Below are 22,888 nucleotides of genomic sequence, written 5' to 3'. Positions count from 1 at the left end.
TTGCCTTGTGGAGGGCTTGGACAAAGTTAGGATAAAGCTTCCATTCTCCGCCTTTGACAAGGGAAAAGGCTCCCAGCCATTGGGCAGGTTCACTGATGGTTGCAGGCAGGGTGTGCAATTTGGTGCAGCATCTCTACTATCTGCCTTGGGTACAGATGTGAATGCACACACCGGCCCACTGAACGTTCTGGGAAGCAAATTGCTGCTCTTGAATTCCTGCGCTTTCTACGAGAGGACCTCAGTCTGTTAAAGGCAAATGGCTCTTTGCGAGCTGCCTGTAGAAGGTATGAGCCAGCTTGGGAGTTGACATCCAAAGTCATTGAGGAACTTTTGCCCTCTGGCTTTTCTTTGTGGCTTTGCTTTACAACAAAGGTATCTGCAAGACCAGTCTTTGCTAGTTACAGTCGTCAGAGCAGAAGGCGATAAGATGGTTGATGGTAAATATGTGTTTTGGTGGGCATAGTTTGGAATAACACTTGAACGCCATCCTTGGGAGCCATAGCCCATCTTGCTCTTCCATTTACTGAACTTAAAATACACTTGCTATCTTTTCTAGCAGGCTCATCTTGCATCAGAGCATGATGGAGAGCAGTCAGATGCCTGGCAGTGCTTTGCCATTTCCCATGTGATGTCCGCACCTGGATTTTTGACTTGACAAGTTAGTTGAAACTTTACGGACCTCAGATTTTCAGGGGAAAATATATTCAATATGTGGCCCTTCACTTTGGGAATTCTTCTGTTCCCTTCTCTCATTTCATGAGTCATTACATTTAGAGCAGGTTTTTTTTGCCCCTTGGATGGAACTAGTAAAATGTAACTCACCTTGCTGCTAGTGCAAGTTCTAGGCTAGCACTTTGTCGAGGCAGCCTGTTTCTCTGTGATTAAGAATGAGAGGTCCTCATCTTGCGTTAATTCTGCAGAGCTTGCTAAAAGAAACTCCTAGAGAAGCTACAGCTGACAGTTTTTGCATATTTTCAGAGTCCTTCTTACCAGTATGTTTTACCCTCTATAATCTTTCCACAAGATACTCCAGGCCTCCTGCGCTGTGCTGTTGGAATGGGTTGACATATTTAAGGTAAACCGGTAGAAGCAGATTTGGTGGGGGAAAAGTCATGAAAGAGGGGAATTGGTTGGAGGCTAGTGGGTATGAAATATTTACACAGCTATGAGATAATCTGAAGTGGAAACAGCATATGCTTTCTGTATATATGTACATTTGTATTTGTATGCACACATGGCTGACGTGTTTTTGTCAGAATCACAGGGTTTTTTTCTGCTGCTTCTGGCAAAGAACCACTAATGGTTTAATAGCTTGTATCAGCGCCTGTGCACAGAAACAAAGGTCGGTACTTTCTGATTTTGTGTTTTCTTTGCTTTAAATAGGTATTCCATTCTTATTAACATGAAACCTGGAAACTGAGCTGTCAGAGCAGTCAGCTTTTTGAGATCAGTGCAGAATTCCTGACTATGAGCAGCTTGAAGGCAGTCCAGACACTGTTTTCCTGCTGCACAATCCCAGGGCTCTGCTAACCTCCCGAAGGAAACTCGTGGGAGTGTGTGGCCTGGGACAGATCATTCAGCACTTTGTTTTTCTTCCAGCATTGAGAGGTTTGGGGATGTTCTTAACAGATCCAGGTCCTGGAATCAAGTTACTGTGAAAGAAAGTCAACATTCAGAATCACGGAGGTCTTTTGGTCATTCTTTTTCATTCATGAGTTTTTAGAGAAGGGTTTGAAAACAATACAGCTGTGGTCCAGAAGGCATTTGTCTGAGCAGCAATGTAATGGTGTTTAATTAGTCTTAAGATGTCTGGAAGCACTGACATAGAATTTCTTTGAACATACAGTGCTGATGGTGCATTGGGTCCCCTTGCAGCAGTGTCCACCAATGACCTCTTCATACTAAAATCAGGGACAGAATTTAGACTTCTATAAGGTGCCTAATTTTTTGCTCTAGTACTTGTTGGCAGATCTGTCATTCAGTAGAAAATATCCTTCCTTTTTAAGAACATTATTGGTTTAGCCGCCTTTTTTTTTTTAATTATTATTATTTCTCTGCTTTGCCTTTTGCTTTCTCTATTTCTCATCCTTTTTCCTGGCCTCTATGCCTACTCTTTTCTTCCTCCAGCACTTCTTTCCCTGCAGTTATTCCACATTCCCATCTCCTGAATCATTACTCCCACCCTCTTTCAGACCACCAAAGCACTCGGCAGTCATGCTACTACACTGGGCACTGCTCCTTTGTCTGGGACACCCCACTTATGGGAGGGAAGACACTTGCAGTCCAAGGTATGCCTCCCTCTGGTTTAAATTTCAGCTCCTTTTGGCCCGCTCAGGACTTTAGAATGGCACATCGGACATTTGTGATTCTTCAAGTTTTGGCATGCCTGAGTTTTAAAAAGGACTAGGTGTGAGTTTCCAGATGAGCTGCTGATTAAGGAGAGGATTTTTAGCTTTTCTTGTGGGTCTTGGTTCTCAACACTGTTTTGTTTTTTTTTTTTTGTCTCTGAAAATGGCAGGTTTTTTTAGGGATGAAAAAGATATATTTTCACCTGCTACAAATAAATGAATGAGTGAGTAGCACAGGCATTTTGTTGTTGCTGAAACATGAGCTTGCCTGCTTGTAACATCCTTGTTCTGAGAGATGAAGAAACAGAATAAGTCTTTTCTGAAGCACTGAAAACTACCTCTTGAATACCAGGCTGCAAGAGAGTGGATACAAGGTGCTTGTACAAATGGCTCTTTTGTACTGCCTTCAGAAATATTAAGGCTTAAGCCTCCCACATCAAAGTAAAAGCTGACTTATTAGTTTGTTTTGGTGGATTTGCCTCTCTGGGTCCCTGCAGCGAGTCAAAACTTAGCCAATTCCCAGGTGCTGCTTGTTGCTTTTGTCAGTTGATGAGTGGTTGAAATAATGTCTTTTGTTAGTTCTTCCTCAGAGACAAGAAGCAACTCTAGCTTGTGGCAATGAGAGGTTGTCCTGTCCTTACCTGCCTGACCATCCTGCTGCCAGTGCAAGGCAGCAGACGTGCCCAGGGGCTTCTGCCGCTGCTCCTGTGCCCTGCCAGTTTATGTCTCAGCCCTTGTGTCTCAGTCTGTGACCTGGGGTGACTGGATATATATTTTCTCCTGCCTGTGGTAGGAGGGGTATGAATGTGTTGAACAGCTAGGGCTGTTTGTTTCAGAACACCTGCATCAGAGCTCTCAGATAAGCCAGTTCAAGATTTACCAGGGTTGCCCTGCTGACCTGCTTTCTGGTGGATAGTGTAAAACCCAGCCGGCCCCAGGCTCTTCTACGTGACTGCGCTCTGAAACCCATGCTGGGTGACTCAGCGCATGGAGCTCCTCTATGTGCTATCAGTTATTTAATACCAAAAGCGTCTCAACTGCCATAAACCACATCAGTGCAGAAAGATCAGGTATTTTTGCCCTTTAACATAGAATTTGAAAAACAGACACATAAAACTGTATTGGTGCTCTCTTTCACTTGATGCCACAGAAATCAGGAGGTGAGGAAGTGCAAAATGGTGCCTTCATCAGGATTAACTGTGCCTCATTGGAGGTGCTAGACCCATGGTACATAGTCTGCTCTGCCACTGCCTGTGTCACCAGCAGGTTGTGCAGCCGAGACCAGTTACAGAGAGGTTTGCATTTTCCATGTGCTCTTCCACAAATTTTGCAGTCAAGATTTTATGTGTATTTCCTTTTTTCCCGCAAATAAACCAGCTTGCTTGGTTTGTGGAGTCAGTGGGCTTTGCCAGCAAAGCCTGTGTGCTCTGGGAGTAGCTGTCTCCTGTTCACACTACACGAGCAAATTCAAACCAGACTAGAGGCACCAGCTCTCAGTGAGCACTTCCCAAAACATGTTGGCTTCTTCTGCTGTAGCCCTTTTCAGTCTTTCTAAGCAGGAAGAATGTCAGTGTTCTCCTCTTGTGTCAGTATTTCATCAGGGGCTTTCCAAAGCAATCTCTGGGCAGAGGTGAAGAAAGAAAAATGTTTAGCTATAAAGGAGATTACTTAAGAAAACTGAGCAAATAGTCTGCTTGAAAAACACTGTGGAGAAGCTCAGAAGAAGAAGGGCTAGCCTGCTAACTAGGTAAGCATGTGCGCCCATGGTACGTGATACAGCTGGGTAGGAGTCCCATTCAGGCTGGCCCTGGGTCCATCTCTGACCTGAATAGTCATGGTAATTTTTTAATGAGCTAAGAGCAGCCACAATGTACTGCAGCTTTCTGCTGCCCTAAGTTGGCTTGGGGGGACAGATGGGATCTCATTCTCGCAGTGTTGAAAGCAGATCAAAACCCTGACTTGCTGAAAAGGAAAGATTTTTTTTTTTTCCATTTTTTACATCATCTGGCTGGGTCTGCAGTGACCGAGCACTGCAAAAATGAGCTGGTGCAGCTGTCAAGATATGCTTTTTATTCCCTTTCCAGTGGAATATCGTATTGGCCCACAAAAAAGTCTGGCAGGCAGCAGGGCCGGCAGCATGTTGCCTGCCCTGGCCCAGCCGCCTTGCCCATTCTGTGTGGATAGCTGATGTATTTACAGAGCAGGTAGCAGCTCCTTAACACTGCAAATCACAGGCTGATAAACCCAGCATGATTTCAGGTTTGCTTTCACATGCTGGACTGTAACCTGCAGCATTCAGGAGCCACTGCATTTCCTTCATCAGTAGTGACATGCTGAGCTCTGCTTGGAGAAGCCCTCATTGCCCCTGCTAGGGCAGAGATGTAGGTCTTGGGTTGCCAGATCTGCCATCTCTGATCTCACCCTTAAAGAAAACCCCAGCCCTGTGTGTCATTAGTCACTTGGGAGACTATAATGCTGTGGAATTCCCTATCTTTGGTACAATAGCTTTAAGACTGGACTAGCTCTCCATGGGGTGAAGCCCTCCAGGGGTAGCAATAGGACTGATTGCAACTTCACTTCTGAATTTTTAACTCTGGTGTGTCTGCTGCTTTGCTTAGTGCTGTGTGCTTGTGAAATAAAACAGCTGGCAATAATTTGTGATTCTGCGTTATGGTGTAGAGCCCATGTGGTGCAAATTTTCTCATTCAAGCTCAGCTGCACACTATTGGAGTATTCAGCCAGGAAAGACACATTAGTAACCTTGAAGCACGCTGAATTTTCTCCTTCTAGGTGTTTCACAGTTATGTCAATGCAGCACTCTGCAAGGCAGGGCGAGGAGCTGAAAGGAAGCGTATCTGATAAGCAGCACTTGAATTTTGTCCATTAAAAAATCAGGTTTGCAGGTAACCGTGTGTAAAATGAGTGTCAACAGCTTTCCCAAATAAAGCATTGGAACAGACATTTGACTGGTTCTTGCCTTTTTACAAACAGTACCTATGGGGAACCCTCCCTCTAGCCTCAGACAGACAGAAACCTCTCTTCTAACTCTCCTCTTCCCTGCAGTTCTTCACGGAGTACGGTCCTGATTACGTGCTGGAGATCACACCGAGCTGCAGACCAGACCGCAATGACCCACAGAGAATTCAGGAAATTCTCAACTCTATTAAAGGTGAGTTGTCAAAGCCAACACTCCTGCGTCAGGCTTACAGGTCTTTTTAGAGAGCACTTCAGGAAAGCTCTTTGGAGTCTTTCTTGCTGGCTGGAAATACAAAACACGTTCACTTGACTGCTCATTGTGTACAATGTCATCTGTCTCCTGCTTCACTTGGGATTCTTAGCGTTAGTGGCATATCATCAGCTCAGAGCTGTTGGGTCCCTGTTAGCAAAAGTTGCCATTGCCTTTCCTCTGGCTAGGCAGATGAGCACAGGGCCTCGTCCTTATTAGAATCATAGAACAGCCCAGTTTGTAAAGGGACTTCAAAGACCATCTAGTCCAACCTTTCATGGGAAGGGGAGCCTAGATGAGTGTGGTAGTTGCCCTCTTCCAGTAATCGGGAATATCCTCTGATCTCCATGATTTTTCAGATATTATAGACAGTGTCCTTGCAACAATGTCAGCCACTTAACATAGACTTATGTGGGCTGAATCCTTGCAAGAGGTCACAGGCCACCCATCCCTGCCGGTAAGTAGACACATGCATTGTCATAGGTACGTGTTCTTGTGATCTGGGGTCCAACTATACTGGTAAAGACAGAGATAGAGAAGGTACTGAGAACCTCTGTGTTGTCAGCATTTTTAGTAATTGGTTTCCCCGCCCTCGCTAGCAATGGGCCTGTGTCTTCGCTGGGCTTCTATTTACTATTCACATATCTGAAGAACCCATTCTTCTTTTGTTTACTTCTTGATATTTAATAAAAAGGTCACTGAACTCAAGGGCGTGTAGCTAAAGCCAGGAGGGTGTGTAGCTCACTACAGGAAGGTAGGCTGAGTAGGTATGTTTGTAAATGTACAGTAAATGTGTCTGTAAATCTGCATTTCTAAGAGAAGCATGGCAGTTTGTTTTATATATACTTCTCCTAGTATCTTTACCCAGCTTCTTGGATTTGCTGGTTTTGGGGCTTCCCAAACCAGGCATTGTTGCTGGATGCACATTAGAGATCCACCAAGGAACCTGCCCTCCGTTAATTCCTCTATTCCTTTTCCATACTTATTTAGACTTCGGGTGTCCACAGCAATGAGTGTAATGGTTGGCGTGTATGGAAAGCTACTTTCTTGTGTGTAAAACTTGGGGTAGGGTAATTTCACTGTGTGCCATCTTGTTCTTGTAAATGAGAAACAGCAAGTGACTAGTTCCTATTCACCTTCCCAATGCCAATCTGATTTCACAGACCTGTGTCACACTGCCACCACCATCTCTTTTCCAAGCTGAAGTACCTTAGTTTGCTCCATCTCTACAAGCAGTACATCTTCATCTGGGATTAACTGGACCCAGCAGCAGTTTTATGAACCCTCAGAATTTGCTGCAGTTCCCAAAGTTGAAATGAGAAAGATGTCCGGGCTCCTTTTAGGAGAAAAACAGGAGTTTCTATTCCATTACTTTTTAAGTGCCGGAGTACCTAACCTGTAACAGCATTACACCAAGAACTGAGACTCCTTAGGCCAAGTTGGCAATGTATCAAGTCCATGTGCCACTGAGACTTTCACATCCACTGATTTGGAAAAAGGAAGCAAAGAGCAAAGGATTAAAAAAGTCAGTTAAAGTCAGCTGGATCTTTACAGGGGACCAATTTTCAGCATCTCACGGAGAGATCATGAGAGATGGTGGAGCAGGTTGGCAGCAGTGTTGTTTGTACCTGTTGGTACAAAGCAGTGGGCACACATCTGCACTGGACATTGAGAAAAGATCGCTGGGTCCACTGTCTTGGTAGGGCTGAAACCATTTTGTGAGAAAGGGGCTTCTACAAAGTCAAAAAGATATTGCTGCCAACTCATCAGAGCATTGTCCTGGGGACAGCCACTGTTCTGAAAATCCATTGTGCAGGAGACAAGGAGTTGCTGAGGGGCTTTGAGCAACTTCATCTAGTGAAAGGTGTCCTTGCCTGTGGGAGGAGAGTTGGACTAGATGGTCTTCAAAGGTCCCTCCCAACCCAAACCGTTCTGTGATTCTGTGGTTCATTCGATTGAGATTAAATGCTTGATGGATGTGGTTGTGTGTGTCATCAGCCTCAGTCACATGTGCCCAGACAGAGGCTTCCTTACAGAGGAAAGCAGCTAGTTACAGCTAGACAGAAAGAGCTGTGAGTGTGAGCCCAGGTCTCAGCCTAGATTTGGGGAAGGTACCATGGCTGGGATTACCCTGTCAATAAGAGAGAAATCTCTCGTGGGCTGCCTGGAGCTAGGGGTTAACATCTGATGCAGGAGGACCTAGAGGCAGTATAGGGCTGAATGAGAAACAGATGCTTTCAGGGGGATACGTTCCAGCTGCTTCTGGTGCATGTTTTTTATTCCCTTTTGTACCACAGTGTCTGAGTTCAGGAGAGAAGAGCTTGCATATTAATTTAGCCCTTCCCCTGCACCATGGCTAGCTTTTTGGTTCCCCAGCCTCTCCAATCCTCAGCCCAATATTGACTCTTAGACATGCTTCCGAGTTGCTGACAGTTCCTGTTACCACAGCTTGGTGAGCTACCACTTCCCACATGTACACTCATCACCTGTTACAAGCCTGACAGAGTATTTTACTTTCCTTTGCCTCTTTTGTTTAAATCACCATTTATTTCATCAAAGTCCAAGTCCTGCATGTTTATGCTGTAAACTCACATCCTCCTCCTTCATGCAAGTTTGGTTGCAGCTTGTCAGTTAGAGAGTGAACGCTGCAATGCACAAATAGCCCTGGCACAAGTCTTTTCTCTGAGGTAGTGCTTTGCCCTGGAGCAGTGTTCCGATCCTTTGCTCCCAAGAGAGCATGGGTGCTTCAACTTGGTGGAAGCAACTCAGAAAACAGCGATGTCTTCTAGTGTCTTACAGAGAGATGAATGAAAAGCAAGCGGTTAGGCTCCGTGCTTACTGAAGTGGGCCCGTAACGTGGCGCACTACCAGCCTCTCCTGGATCACATTCAGGCAGTTATCCCCAAGCCTGTGTGAGGAACCGCTGCCTGGGAGGAGGTGCAAGATTGGAGGACTCCCATTGTGTAGAGACAGATGATGTTTGTGTGGGTCTGTTGAAACACTTCTTTGGGAACGCTTGGTCTACTGCCTGATCACAACTGCTGTGCTTTGTTACATACAGCTCCCCCACTCCTTCTCTCTCCCATGGATGATGATTTTTGTTCCTGTCTTTGTCATGTTGCAAAAGGCCAGTCCTTCTCTTTACTGTCATCTGTCGAAGTGCAACCTGGGGCATGAGACAGTCATAAATCCTGTTCCCTACCGATGCTTGAATTATGGGCTCCCAGGTCAATTGCAGCTTAACTAGAACTCCTCACTTCTGCTGTCAGGCCTCATCAGACTGTCTCAGGAGCAGGAAAGCTTGGAAGTTCATGCCTTCCTCAGTCTCCCTTCTTCAACATCAGACCTAGGAGAAAATACATTTATTACAGACACTAACAACACTTAACAGAGTAGGACAGTGAGAAGCATTGCCACCTCTTGAGAACACCTTCCCCCCACCCCTCCCTTCTCCCCGGGCTCAGCTCTGCTCCCGATATCTCTACCTCCTCCCCCAGTGGCAGGGAATGGAGGGTGCAGTCAGTGCTGCCGCTTCTTCCATCTTCGGTGGGGGGACCTTCTGGAACTGGTTCCCCCTGCTCCGTCACGGTCCCCGTCTCACAGGAGACAGTCCTCCGCAAACCTTCTCTGACATGAGTCCCTGCCATGGGCTGCAGCGTTTCCTTACACTGCTCCAACGTGGGACACCAACTTCCTCCAACTGGAGTCCCTCCCATGGGCTGCAGCCCTTCCCAAGCTGTTCTGGTGTGGGACACCCTCACGTGCTGCAGTCCTCCCAGCGCTGAACTACAACAGCAGGGGCTATCTTTTCCCACAAGACCCCTTCCTTCTTCGGGCACAGCACCTTGATCATCCATGCAAAAAACACGGGCCATAAATCAATGTCTGTTCCACCACAAATCTTCATGGGTGTGGGGGGGGTCTCCCCTGATGTCTCACCACAGCATACACGGCAGGCTCTGCTCTGGGACACCTCCCCCCTCCTTTCTTCCTCCGCTCCTCCACTGACCTTGGTGTTCACGCAGCTGCTGCAACTCCTCCTCACAAGTCCCACTGCCCGTCGCCACGTCCCTTCTTAAATATGTTACCGCAGAGGCGCAGCTGATGGGCTCAGTTTTGGTGCAAGCTGACTTGGAGCTGGAGGAGCTTCGAGAAGCTTCTCACAGGGGGCCACCCCTATAGCCCCCTCCCCTGCTACCAAAAAACCCCATCACTCATGCAAACCCAGGACACAAGGGAATGTTGCACGCCAGCATTGGGGGAACAGTCCTGCTGGTTGTGGGAAAGGATGCTGAACAGACTGACAGCAGAAGAGCCATGGCTCCTGCTCTTAACCTTTGACTCCCGACATTGCTTTGCTACCTGCTTGGCTGTGCTGGCAGCTGCTGGGCTTTCCATCCCCTCCTGCTTCTGCAACCGCAGTCCTAGCTGCTGTGTGGAGCAGCTAGTGTGAATGCGAAGCATCCGGTCACCTCACACGCAGGAAAAGTTTTTATCATCTGCTTGGGATGTGAACCACCATGGCTAAAGAGAAATTGTGGGTGCGGAAGCGTCAGGGAGAGGACAGGAACTGCCAACCCAGCTTGCAGGCTGTCTTTAGCATGCTTAGCTGCTCCAGAATTGAGAGCTGGCTGCCAAGTGCTTTGCCCAGGGTCTCACAAAGCCCCAGATACTCTTTTTTTTCTTTTTTTTTTTTTTTTTCAGGCCTAAGGAGAGACCCTGGTCTGCCTTTGACAGGATTGTGTGTAGCATCCCTGGGGCTGGCTCCTGTGGCACTGGCATCCCTCCATTGGCCCTTAGGGCAGAGCCAGAGCTGCCTTGCTTTTCTCAGAGCTTTGTGAAGGGCTGGAGCTTGCCTGAGAGCAAAGGAAGATGCTTCCCCACCTGATCTCTATGCATTTCCTCAGGAACTGGGACAGTCCTCTAGCCAGGCAGGAGACTGAAAGCTGTTGGAGCCTAGGGCAGGCAGCTGGCTGAGCCCTGTCAGCTCCTGCCAGCCTTGTTTGATGCCCTTGCCCGTCTGTCTTGTCCCTATCCCCAGGAGGATCTGGGCAGCAAGATGGGGCTGAGCAGCCCTTTTTACTCTGTCCATGTTGTGATGTGTTGGTGTTAGAAGTAAAGTAGTAGGAAGATGCGATAGCTGTGGATGCTCTGGGGTGTCCATTCCTAGGAAGAGGACTTCCCCCTGACCTGTCCAGGAGGGAAGGGGGAACAGCATTGCTCCTAAGCTCGAAGGGAGGGATCTATGCTGCAAACTCCTGGCAGCACATCCAGCCCAGAGGAAGGACAAGGTATCAGGAAGTGAGTGTGTGCTCCTCCAGCGCTGGCCCATGAATCACAAACCAGCGATCAGCCTGCAGGAGAAACTCAGAGCAGAAGCAGTGGCAGTCTCCCTTTAGTAGTTCCTGAAGTCTGGCACAGAGGAAGGCAGCAGCCTTGGTGAAAGGAGCGAGGAGCCGGCAGGGACCGGAGTCTGCACTGAGGCTGGGATTCCTGTATCGCTGCCTGGTCCACCAGGCATAGGGGTGGCACCCCTGCCCCTTGCCAGGTAGATCCATCAGGCTGAAATATCAGTGGAAATACCCTTTTCTGCCTCCTTTTATTTGCAGGGAATCTGAAGCATGTTGTTTAATGGAGAAGGAAGGCTTGGATTTCCGCAGGAGCATTTCCCGTGGGGAGGATGGTGTGTTTATGTGAGCAGCTGGTGAAATTTGTGGCTGTGGGGGAAATTTGGAAGAAATTACTGTTGGTTGGTTGATTCTTTTTCTCTTTAAAGAAGAAAAGCTGCTGCACGCCACGAGTACCATGGCTGTCCCCTGGCAGGAGTGTGGGCCCTCCAGCCCCAGCCTTCCAGTGCTGGCAGAGCCTCCTTTGCTCCTTTCTCTTTCCTTGTTTAACACCACAGAGTTTATTCTCACAACTGGTTTTAAATATTTTTTAAGAGAGGGGCTGCTCAGGGCTGTGAACCCTCCCCAGCTGGAACCCAGTGCCACATTGTCTTCCTGGCAGGAGCACGGCCTCTGAGCTGCCCACCCGGGGAGTGGTGCCAAGGGCCAGCTGGGGCTTGGGGCACAGGCTTTGCCTCTTTCCCACAGAAAGGCATGGCCATTGTGTTTTTAACTGGGATTGTTTTTAAAATAAAGAATTTGAAATATTCCTCCAGCCCTTTCCTTTCTTCCTGCGCCCACCCTGCCTTGCCAGTGCCCTTTTCCACAGCGCTTCCTGTGTTCAGTGGAGGTCCAGCCAGCACTGGAAAGCAAAGCGCTGCAGTTGTATTTTCAACTGTCCCTTCCAGCCCCATCACCTAAGGCAGCACAGACACCACCCTCTCCCCTGGGTGATGGGTGGGCTCCTGAAATCCTGTGTGGAGGGACCAGACCCTGGGGATATTCTCCATGGTGTTGAGGAAGGTGCAGGGCAGGGTGTAGCTCCTGTCCAGGGAGATAGCAGATGAACCTCCAGATGCGCCAGCACCCATGAGAGCTGCCACTCAGCGTCTCGGCAAGGGTACAGGTACACAGATATGAGAGGCAGATCCTTCCCCGTGTCTTGGGCTGTGGAGCCTGGCCTTTGCTGCCCTTGTCCCCTCCACCTGGCCTTATTTTATTTGTGCTGTTTCTTTTTAAAGAGGTCCAGTCGCTGTGGGAAAGCATATTTCCTGTTGCTTTAATTAGATTATGCTGGAATAAATAGCAAGATGAAGGGACTCCTAGCCTGGCCTGGCTTTGTTTTGATTTCTTGTTTTTCACTGCTGATCCAAACAACAGGAAATCCAGCATGGAGGGAGTTCAGCTGGATGTGGCTCCCATTTCTACCTCCCTGCTTTCCCCCGTGTTTCCCCAGTGTCTGATGCAGTGAGGAGTGGTGGGGCCTGACCCTTGTGCCATCACCACTGACAGGTGGCCGGTGCTGCCACCAGCACAGCAAAGGCTCTTAGTGCCCAAGGGAGATGTCAGCCTTGGGGATCATTCAGCCAGGAGAAAAGTGAGGTATGAGAGCAGAGAAGCTGGCTGGCTGCCCCCTCCAACCCACCTCGGGGCACCACGTGCTCTGTCCCTGCACCAGGCACAGACAGCCTTTGGAGCTGTGGGAGCTGCTTCAGGAACACAACTGGGAAAACAAATAAAAAATAGGAAACTCCCTTAGGTGTTAAACACTGTGGCACTAAACAGGGTTTAGGTGAGGTGTGGGAAGAGCTGAACCTGGGGATAGAACTGTAGGGATATGGAACCCTAAACCGGGCCAGTTGCCCACCCACAGATATCTGGGGAAACTGAGACATGGGGTAAAGCACCCCCTCCACCATTTCCGTCCACATCCTTGAATGCGGAGACAATTGGAGCTCAGCTTGGTGCAGAGCAAGAAAAGTGCAAGAGAGTTAAAGGCTCGGGGGGTACCTCCAGTGCCCCCTCAACCAGCCCCCTCATGCCCAAATCCCCATCTAGCTGGCTGAGGGCACCAGCCCACATCACCGACACCAGCCCTGGCACCGAGTGAACCCCTTTCTTGCCCCCCTCCCCGGACACGTGTTACAATGGTGCCCCAGCCTGGACCGGGGGGACATGGGGGTTCCCACCCAAGAGGTTGGGAGACAGGTGGGAAAACATGGAGGGATTGGGGGTGTCCAAGGTTGGATGGGGAAGCGTGGGAGGTACCAGCCTGGATGGGGTGACATGGCGGGTCCCAGCCTGAACGGGGAGGACACGGAGGGACTTAGCCTGGAAGCGACGAGGCACGGGTGTCCGACCGGGCGCCGCAGGGGCAGGCTGTGTCGGCACCGCCCCCGAGGACCGTCCCGCCCCATCCCATCCCTCCCAGCCCGTCCCGTCCGCTCGCCGGCCCCGCTCCGCTTTGCCTTTCCCCGCGGCCCGGCCGCACCGGGACCGCTATAAATCCGGCGGCGGCGGGAGCTGCCCAGGCCGTGCGGGGAGCGGAGTCGAGCGGGGAGCGGAGTCGAGCGGGGAGCGGGGCTGCCCAGGTACGCGCAGGGGGAGTCGGGCGCCGCTTCCCGCCCCGCTCTAACCTCCCCGCCCGCGGCTGGAGACCCCGCCGGACCCCGTCCGCCCGGGGGGTAGGGCGGGCAGCCCGCGCCCCGCTGGGCGCCGCCGTGTCCGCTCAGGCCTTGGAGGAGATGAGCTCCCTACGGTCCCCCGCCCGCGGCACGAAGGACCGCGAAGTGGCGGCGACCCTGCGCTACCCCTCCGGCATTGGTGCCGGGGAGCTGCCGGCCGCCGCGGGGGAGGCTTCGCCGGCTGCCGCCGCCCCCTTGGCCCTGCAGGCGGGTCCCCACCTCTTGGCCAGCATGCACCTACAGAAGCTCAACAGCCAGCGCCGCGCCGCTGGGGGAGTCCAGCGCCCGCAGGAGCCAATCTCGCCGCCTGGCTGGGGCCTGGGGACGCAGCCGCGGGGCGCGGGGAGCCGGCCCCCACCGGCCGCCGGCCCCGGTGTCATCGACTCGGACCCGGTGGGTGAGGATGTGCTCGGGGCGCTGGTGCTGCAGCTTGGCCTCGACAGGGCGGACGAGCTGCCGGAGCTCTGGCTTGGCCACCGCGAGTTCGACTTCACCGCGGACCTGCCGGCCGGCTGCTGAGGCTGGAGGGCGGCCGGGGCGGGCGGCTCCCGCGTCGCCCCGCCGAGGACCCGCGGTCCGTTGCCGCTGGACTTCGCGAGCGCCTCGGGGGCCCACGGGGGGCGAGGGCAGCGCTGAGGGCGGGGTGGCTGCGCCCGGAAGCCCGGCCGCGCGTGGGAAGGGGCCGCCTTCGAGGCTGGAGGAGGGGTGGGGCCGCGCTGCCCGCCCCCAGCGCGTAGCCGCCTCACCAGGCCAGGCAGGCGCAGGTCTTAAGCTGCTGTCTAATAAAATCTGGAAGGACCCTTGTCCCCCTGGCTGTTCCCCTTTCCCTGTCCGTCTGAGGCTGGGGGGGCAAGAGTCCGTCTCCGCGGGGTGGGAGGGCGGTTTGCTCCCCGCAGCTCCCGTGCCTCTTCCCGGCTTTACGGTAGCGCCAGGGGTGACATCTGCGTGGTGTCCACAACATGTTACCCCCGTGGATGGGACCTCTGTCCCTCCTGCGCCCCGCTGCAGGGGCTATGCTGCAGGGACCCGCCGGGGGGCCGCCTGGTGCGGGACCGCTCCACTCGGCTGTCTGTCGGGGCGCGGCGTGCCCTGGGTTGCCACGGGGACCGCTGGCCCCCGGGCTGCCTTCGGGAGCGAGCGCCCAGGCTCAGAGTCGGGTTCGGGGGGCTGCGTGGGGTCTCAGCTCCACCCCGAGGCGGGTCGTGAGCGAGAGGAGGGCGGTGGCCGGGCACGCGTGTCCTCCCCGGGCTCGGCTTCCAGAGCAGCCAGGGCTCCCGGAGTCACCGAGTTTCTCCGCCCCGCTCCGGGAGGGAGGGAGGGAGGGAGGGGATGTGCCGCTCTCGACACCCTCACACCCGCTCCCAGACCGCAGGGGGCACAACGTGGGGGACTCTCCCACAGCACCGGTGAGGGCCGGAAGGGGTCCGGTCACCACGACCCCACGCCGTGCCCCGCCGCCACGGACACAGCCGCCCGCTGCCGAAGCGGGATGCCCCTGCCTCGCTGGTGGGGGCTGCCAAGCCACCCCCCCACCTCCCGCGGGAATGACGTCAACGGGGCGCCGCGGGGAGCGGCGACCCTGCCCCGCTCGGGGGGCAACACCCCCCCCGGACCTCCGGGCCGGCAGGGGGCGCCCGCGGCGCGGCCACCGTGCCCACGGATATCTGCGGCGGACCGGAAGCAGCGGTCCTTTCCTCGCCGAGCGCAGCGATGGTGAGAACGGGGGGTGGCCGCTCTCCTCCGTCATCCGCCGCCATCCGCCGCTCGCTGCGGGCAGCTGCGGCTCCGGATGCGTCCAGGGGCGTGGGGGGGCGCCGGCCGCCGGGGCCGGGGGGGGCCGAGACCCCGGGGGGGTCGGAGAAAGACGGTTGGGCGGCCAGGCCTGGCGGCGGCTCGTAACCCGTCCTGTCCCGTCCTGTCTCGCCCCGCAGGCCCGCGGCCCCAAGAAGCACCTGAAGCGTGTGGCTGCGCCCAAGCACTGGATGCTGGACAAGCTGACGGGCGTCTTCGTGAGTGCGGGATGGGACTGGGATGGGCCCGGGCCGGGCTGCCCGCGGCAGCGGCCTCCGCCGCTCTCTGCGGGCCCAGGCGGCCTCGCAGTCTGGCCAGGGGGGTGCTCGGGCGTGCTGTCCGGAGGGGCTGGTGGTGAGCGGGGGCGGTTGGGCAGTGCAGGGAAGAAGAAGGTGCCTGTTGTTAGGGGCTTTGCGAGCAGCTTTCGTGTTTCCCCCGCTTGCAAGGGTTATGGCGCTGGGGTGGCTGACTGCTTTATTTTAACGTGCTTGTGTTTCTCCTTCGCTGGTTTGGGTCAGTAGCTGGTTGTTCTGTGTTGGGGCAGTGTTTTGTGAGGCTGGTAAGGTTTGGGGGGGGGGGAAGGCACTGTGAATACCAGCAAAAGATATCTACAGCCTGTCAGTGCCTGCTTAGCATTTAGGCTCCACAAAACTGCATTCTTCCCCTGAGGGCAGCCGATGCTGCTGTTGTGCTTGAGCACCCAGCAGAAAGCTTCTGTTTGCAGGCACCTCGTCCATCGACAGGCCCTCACAAACTGAGGGAGTGCCTTCCGCTCATCATCTTCCTGCGGAACAGGCTGAAGTATGCCCTGACAGGAGACGAGGTCAAGAAGATCTGCATGCAGAGGTTCATCAAGATAGATGGCAAAGTCCGCACAGACATCACCTACCCTGCAGGCTTCATGGGTGAGCAGGGAGGGCTTGGGCAGATACTTCAGGCAACTCTGCCGCACTGGCAGGGGAATGTTTTGTGAGGTTGGTGTGATTTGGGGGGGAAAGATGCTTTCCCAGTGGAGTTGAAGAGAAGTATGAGCAGTTGTTAATTAGTTCGGAGTTGTGCACTGAACGCTACACAAACCAAAGCAAGATATTTGTAGCCTATAACTGCCTGATTGCATATACCTAAGTTGCTGTTCAGGCTTCAGCCTTTGGCAGTTTTGGATAATTTGTGCCATATCACAGTAGAAGATGTGAGCCTTTGGTCAAGAGCAGATCCCAAGCTCATCATTCATGCCCGAAGTGATGTTCAGCACTCCCTGGTTCTTTTTACACATGAGCTTCGTGCTGAGTTACAGTGTTGGGTAATGTAGCTGATAACAGCTACTATTTTATTTCCCTCTCTGAAATCAGATGTCATCAGCATCGAGAAGACAGGTGAGCATTTCCGCTTGGTGTATGATACCAAGGGCCGGTTTGCTGTTCATCGCATCACAGCTGAAGAGGCCAAGGTGAGGGGCTTCGGCTTGGTGTAACACCAGGCCCATTTGAGTTTGGTCGGGGCTGTGTTTCCTCTTTGGCATCTCCCGAAGGCGAGTTGTTGGCTCTCTTCCCTGCGAGCTGAGTCCATGCCACCCTTGAGAAGATAAGGGACTTGAGGGTTGGGGTACAAAGCCTTTGGCGGGTGGAAAACTTTTGGTGACATGAGAGCAGTTCCCAGATGACTGCAGGTGCATTTTCTTGTACTTGAAATGACCGCTGTTGGCATGGACTGGGTTACTTTCGCAAGGAACTTTGGGGTGGGGGATGGCTCTGCTGTGGTGTTGTGAGCCTCAGCCTAGGGCTCTGCAAGCTAACAGTGATCAGAAATGTGGTACTGCCTTTTGCAAAAGCCTTGAACTCCTTCCAGTGTTTGTTACGGAAGTCTGGCTGTGGGTGTCAGGGAGTGACTGCTGCACATGTTCCCTTAACCCAGCCACATTGGTGTGCCTGAGCTGCAAGTCTGCGCTCTTCGTGTGTCCTTCCTAAGTGCAGGCTGAGCAGGTACGCAGTGATGCTGGGGGAGAGCTGTTTGTGCTGTAGTCGGCTGTGGTGTACATTTGGGGCCTCTCTGCCCCACTGTGACATGCTTTTACCTCTGACTACCACTGTGTTGACCCATGTGTCCCAAAGTGACTGTGAACGAGTCGGGGGGGGGGGGGGGTGGAAGGCAGGAGAGGGAAACCAAGGTGCCCTGGAGGAAGGATGCAGATCTCTCTTGGGTCCTGAAGATAGCCTCTGGCTCCACTGTGTGACCACGGGCTTCAGGGCAAAATGAGGATACTCTCCTGGTGTAGGCTTTTCTGGGAAAATGCAGCCAGTGTTTGCAGGGAGGCTGAAGCCCGGCGTGAGCAGCTGATCCTGAAGCGCAGGTGTTTTCCAGTGGGGCTGTAGCAATAGCCGCATGGCAGCCCTGTGAGAGGCACTGCTGAGACAGTGAGCTGGGCAAGTTGCTGCCTGGGCTCCCATTGCAAGACCTGGAGTGCCTGTATGTTTTGCGTGGGGTGTGAGGTCTGCTGTGGCTGGCAGCTCCCCCTGGTCCATGGTGCCACTCGCTGCCTCGGGTGAGCAGTGTTACGTTTTGTTTGCAGTACAAGCTGTGCAAGGTGAGGAAGATCTTCGTGGGCACCAAAGGAATCCCTCACCTGGTCACCCATGATGCCCGCACCATCCGCTATCCGGACCCCCTCATCAAGGTTAATGATACGGTCCAGATTGATCTGGAAACAGGCAAGATCACAGATTTCATCAAGTTTGACACTGGTAGGTCTTGCATCCCATGTAAAACACTGTACTCTTCCCCACCATGGAGAGCAGTGTAGAAGTTAAATACAAATGCCAGACATCTTTGTTCTAGAGAGAGGCAGTGGTGGCAGCCTTGGGAAAGGGGTTGTTTCCCTGGGGCATCTCCACCTGGAGCTGGAGCAGGGATTCTTCCCACGTGCTGGCAGTGGGAGGCATTTGGCATAGGGACTTGGAGCAGTTCTGAAGAGCAGGTGGGCACCATGTGGAAGCAGTGAGCTGGTGGAGAGGTTGCTTGAGGTTGGCTCTTGCAGGGCTGTGAGCAGGGAGATTCCTGGTTCCTTTCTGTAGGAGGTTTCAGCTGCAGAGCCGTGAGCAGTGCCAGGACAAGTGGTACAAGAACGCCTCCTTGGTGCTGACACAACTGAGAAGGTGGTGGGGAATGTTCGGTACGGGCCTTGGGACCAGAGACCTCTTGGTGGAAGAGGTCTTTTGCTTCCTTCCTCCTGTGGAATGTAGGTGTCACCAGGTGCTCTGGTGGCTGCTCTGTGGGCCATTGTGGCTCTGTTTCTGCCCTTTTCCAGCAGTGCTCCTCAAAAAGCCCAAGCAGAAGGGATTCACCACGACACCTGGTGCCAGCTCTTGTCACACCTGTCTTCCTCACCTCAGGTAACCTGTGCATGGTGACTGGCGGTGCTAACTTGGGCCGTATTGGGGTGATCACCAACCGGGAGAGACACCCTGGGTCGTTCGATGTGGTTCACGTGAAGGACGCCAATGGCAATAGCTTTGCTACCAGGCTCTCCAACATCTTTGTTATTGGCAAAGTAAGTCTGTGTGGGCACAAGGTGGGTGGGTTCTTCCCTGTGGCTGGGGGCTGCTGGCTAAAGCCAAGAAGCGTTGGTGACTTCTGTAGGCAGCTGCCTTCCCACACAGCAAATGTCCAGTGCTGGCATGAGTTCTGGCTCCCCTCCCTGTGCATCTGCCTGCTCTGGGGAGGGGAAGCATCTGTAAATTTAGGAATGGGAACATTTTCAAGCAGCAGCCCTGTGTGTTTTTTTGTTTTTTTGTTTTTTTTTTAAAAACCTTCTGAGAGTTGGCAGCTGAGCAGTGCTCAGCGCTCAGATCTTGATGTGACCCAGGCAGCTGCTCTTACGGTAGTGCCCTAACCTGCAATGCCTCTGCTTTCTCACCATCCTCGCTTGGCTTTTTTGTCCAGATTGGAAAGTGGAAAGAGGCAGATGAAGGCCTGTACACCTTTGGCACCTTCCTAAGGGGCTTCTGCTGGGCCAGTGCCAAGGCCATGTTTACGTGACCCAGCATGAGCCAGGGGCTGGCTTCTGCTGCTTTTCCCCCCCCGAGAGCAAGAGCTCTGCCCCTGTCCCAGTTTACTGATGTCAGGTTGTTGCTTCTCCTTTGCTGCAGGGCAACAAGCCGTGGATCTCCCTGCCCCGTGGGAAGGGCATCCGCCTGACCATTGCTGAAGAGAGAGACAAGAGACTGGCAGCCAAGCAGAGCAGCGGGTGAATTCCAGGTTGGGCCGACAGTGGTCCTCTTGGTATATTAAACCATTTACCAAATGGCTGTGTGACTAGCTGGGAAGTATTCCAGGGCTGGGAGGAGCTGGGCCGTGCCAGTGCAAGGCCACTCTCTGCCCTCAGGAAGGGCCTGCTCATCTAGGGGACTCCTGGCTATCTGAGCAACTGCCAGAGCCATCTTCCAGAAAGGCAAGGAGGAACAGTGGGAGAACCTCCAGGCTGCTCTATCCCCAGAAAGGTGTTGGCACAAACGTTCCTGGAGGTTGCTCCCAGGGACATGCTGGAGGAGCAAGGGACTGGGAAGAGGCAGCTGGCCTCTCCCCAGGGCCAAGGGTGCCAGACAGGCTTGAGGCCCTCTGGGGTTACCCCCAGCTGTGAGACTGAGCGGAGAGGGGAGACTGAGGAGTGCCAGGGTTGGGTGGTGCGTTGGCCAGTCAGTTGGGCTGTGAAGTGAGTGGTTCCTGACTGGTGGCTGCTTACTGGGGAGGTCCCTCACTGGCTGCTTTTCAGTGTCTTCAGAGGTGGAGCATCTGAGGGATCATTCTGACTAAACGTCAAGGATGTGGGACACGCAGTGGGGGACTGTTGGGACACTTGAGGTAACCGCTGCCACGTCATGACCATGGGAACACTGCGGAACGACAAGGACTGGGGACAGATGAGGGGGACTGGGGATACTTGGGGTGACATGGACATGTCATTAACCATGGGGACACCCCAGAAAATGGATAGAACCCATCCTGTCCTAGCCCCATCCCTCTCCCTGTGTTGAAGGCAGTGTGCAGTGTGTTGCTGTAGTCCCTCTGTGAGCAGTTAGGTGCTTGAGGACAGCAGCCCTGTGGGTGTACCTGGGGGGCACTGTGCTGTCACCCCCCAACACCTTGCCTTTGTCTGTTAGAGGACTGGGTTGGTGCCAGGAATGGTGGCAATGTCTCTGCTCTGCCAGGAAAGGGCTTGTGCGTGTGGGAGGGGGACACTGGTGGCATTGGGTGTCCTGCAGTCTTTCAGGGAAGAGTTGGGCTACCTCAGTTTGGAGCTGCAATGATGGGTATGGCCAAAGGATGGGTGTTCCTGGTGTGTCTGGACCCAGTGCTCAACTAAGGGTGCACTAGAGCAGGTTGCCTGCTGCAAGTCCTGTCAGGTGCTCAGCCCTGCTCCTTTGGGAGTGTGCACCCAGGGTACTGCACAGATGGGACCAGGGCACAGTGGAGCAGCAGGACCTGGCCCTCTGCCGTGCTGGACATGATGCAAAGGAAACAAAAGTGCTTCATTTTTCCCTGTCCCACTTCAGCACCCCTGCTTGTGCACTGAACCTTCTGTACCATGCCCTTGTAAGCCCCACTGGCTTTGGCTTCAGCAGCTCCTGGTCCCTCAACGCAGCTGAGGGTGGCTGCAGAGAAATCCTTTCTTTGCAGCATGGCTCAGAGGCATGAGAGCCCAGGGAAAACGTAGTGGCCCGTCTGTGTCCCTGTAGCACACTGCGAGTCTATTTCTGCTCCTTTTCCTGCTCCCTGCCCCTTGTTTCAAATTTCGCCCTCTCCATCCTGTAACCTGTTGCTATTTTTTCCTTTCTGTGTCTCATCCTGTCTTGCTCCTTGTCCCTGTTTTTGTAGGTCTTCCTTACCTGCCCTGTGGCCCATTGTTACTTTTTTTCTTTCCCCATCTTGATTTGTCTGGCTCCTTGTCCACCCTTTTTCATTCCTCCCTCTCTGCTGTGTTGCCTCTTGCTTCTTTTATTTTGCCTTCCCTCTCTATTGGTCTCACTGTCCCCATTTTTAAACTCTCATTCTCTGCCCGGTAGTCTGCTGCTATTTTTTTTTTTTTTTCCTCAATCCAGCCCCTATTCTTTTTCTCTTCTCTGTCATGCTGCCCATCCCAGTTTTTTTCTGCATCTCCATCGTGTTCCCCATCCTTCGCTGTTGGGCTCTGTCCTGCTTCCTCTCCCTTCTTCTGCTGGCTCCCTGTCCCCGTATTTCTCTCGCTGTCCTGTGCCCTGCCTCACGCTTTCTTGCTACACCCCTGATGACCAGCTGGATGCCACTTTTATCCTCTCTTCTGTCCTGCACCCCTGTTCCTGCTGGGCCCCAGCTGTGGGCCGGGGCTGGAGGATCCCCAGATGCGTGCAGTGAGGCTGATGGCAGCGGTCTCTCTCTGCAAGGGCTGGCGCTGCCCTGCTGCGTGTAGCCGTGGAGGGGCCGCTGTAAGCCAAGGGAGTAGCAGAGCTAGGCTGCTGCACCTGCACCGAGGGAGGAGGTGGGCAGGATCCGCACAGTCGACCGGCGGGTCCCAGGAAAAGCCCCGAGGAGGGAGCCGGTGCCGGCGGGGAAAGGCGGGTGGACGGCCTCACGTCGGGCTCACTGGTGCTTCCGGGTGCGTCGGTGGGGAAACGGTGTCCCCGCAGGGTCGGGCCGCCGGGAGAGCTGCCTCCCGCGGCATGCCGGGAGCTGTAGTCCTGGGGCACGGGGCTTCCGGTCGGCCATGTTGGTTCCCCGGGGCAAGCCGGGAGCTGTAGTTTTTGCGGACATGGCTGCCGGACGGCCGCATTGCTCTTGGGCAAGTGAGGCATGGCGTAGTCCTTGCCACCCCGGCGACACGGCACGATGTGTAGTTTTGGTGCCGGCTTTGTGTGTTTTCCTGCGGGCTCCCAGTTGCTCCCCGAAAATGTGGCCGTGCCTCGAAAGCGCATGCGCGGCGGCGCGCCGCTCGGCGTCGGAAAAGCGGTACTGCGACTCGCCCGTGGGGTGTGGCGCTCGGCCGAGCTCGCTGTCACCGCCTGGCGGACGCGGCGCGGCGCCGCAGGAGGGCGCCGCTGAGCGCCCTGCCGCGCGCCGGCAGCGGTAACGGTAACGGCAACGCGAGGCGGCGGTGCCCGCGGCTGGTGCCGCCGCGCCCGTCGCTGCCCCCGGGAAGAAACGGCCGCCACCGCCCAACACGCGCCGCCGTGCCGAGCGCGGAGCTGCCGCGCCGGTGCCGCCCGCCGGGCCCTCCCTGCGGCTGCCGCCGCCACCCGGTGGGCGAAGCGCGGTACTGCAGCCCGGCGTTCGCGCGGCCGTGGCGGCGGGGAGGAGCCGGGCGCCGCCCCAGCTCGCCGGGGCTCCCCCAGAGCTTCCTCCGGCCCCGCTCGGCCCGTGCAGCTGTGCCCAGGCCCAGCACCTCCCCTGAAGCCTGTCCCGTAGCCCCAGGCCCCCCCCCCCCCA

General features: G+C 54.2%; 3 protein-coding genes across 11 annotated transcripts in view; all 3 read left to right on the top strand.

The window, feature by feature from the left end:
- LOC104356889 (histone deacetylase 8) overlaps positions 1–11,731 on the top strand; it is a 63,400-nt gene extending 51,669 nt beyond the window's left edge. For 4 of the 9 annotated variants that reach the window (XM_042807388.1, XM_042807386.1, XM_042807385.1 and 1 more), the window contains 3 exons: positions 2,193–2,288; positions 5,412–5,517; positions 10,279–11,731. In XM_042807388.1, coding sequence (XP_042663322.1) covers positions 2,193–2,288; positions 5,412–5,517; positions 10,279–10,415 — 339 coding nt within the window. In that variant the 3' untranslated portion in view covers positions 10,416–11,731. The remainder of the gene's footprint in view (positions 1–2,192; positions 2,289–5,411; positions 5,518–10,278) is intronic. The other 5 variants (XM_042807391.1, XM_042807397.1, XM_042807389.1 and 2 more) reach the window with 3 other exon arrangements.
- A 1,690-nt stretch (positions 11,732–13,421) lies between these two features.
- Positions 13,422–14,449, top strand: CITED1 (Cbp/p300 interacting transactivator with Glu/Asp rich carboxy-terminal domain 1). The gene is made up of 2 exons (XM_042807324.1): positions 13,422–13,552; positions 13,694–14,449. The coding sequence occupies exon 2, from the start codon at positions 13,706–13,708 to the stop codon at positions 14,162–14,164; it is 459 nt and encodes a 152-aa protein (XP_042663258.1). The 5' UTR covers positions 13,422–13,552; positions 13,694–13,705; the 3' UTR covers positions 14,165–14,449.
- An 841-nt stretch (positions 14,450–15,290) lies between these two features.
- RPS4X (ribosomal protein S4 X-linked) lies at positions 15,291–19,737 on the top strand. The gene is made up of 7 exons (XM_042807054.1): positions 15,291–15,358; positions 15,577–15,654; positions 16,161–16,341; positions 16,786–16,883; positions 18,003–18,174; positions 18,823–18,980; positions 19,579–19,737. The coding sequence occupies exons 1-7, from the start codon at positions 15,356–15,358 to the stop codon at positions 19,678–19,680; spliced, it is 792 nt and encodes a 263-aa protein (XP_042662988.1). The 5' UTR covers positions 15,291–15,355; the 3' UTR covers positions 19,681–19,737.
- Positions 19,738–22,888: the final 3,151 nt, after the last annotated feature.

Source organism: Tyto alba, unplaced genomic scaffold, assembly GCF_018691265.1.
Source record: "Tyto alba isolate M040663 unplaced genomic scaffold, T.alba_DEE_v4.0 Super-Scaffold_5, whole genome shotgun sequence".
NCBI classification, from domain to species: Eukaryota; Metazoa; Chordata; class Aves; order Strigiformes; family Tytonidae; genus Tyto; species Tyto alba.
The sequence above is the reverse complement of the archived record's forward strand: the minus strand, read 5'-3'. Positions and strand labels throughout refer to the sequence as shown.

What these genes read in the sequence shown, in the direction of transcription:
- CITED1 (XM_042807324.1), top strand. Translation starts at nt 13,706, where the DNA reads ATGAGCTCCCTACGGTCCCCCGCCCGCGGCACGAAGGACCGCGAAGTG.
- RPS4X (XM_042807054.1), top strand. An exon ending in ACAAGCTGACGGGCGTCTTC is followed by an intron (nt 15,655 to 16,160) that starts GTGAGTGCGGGA and finishes TTCTGTTTGCAG; the next exon opens with GCACCTCGTCCATCGACAGG. An exon ending in TCACAGCTGAAGAGGCCAAG is followed by an intron (nt 16,884 to 18,002) that starts GTGAGGGGCTTC and finishes TTTTGTTTGCAG; the next exon opens with TACAAGCTGTGCAAGGTGAG.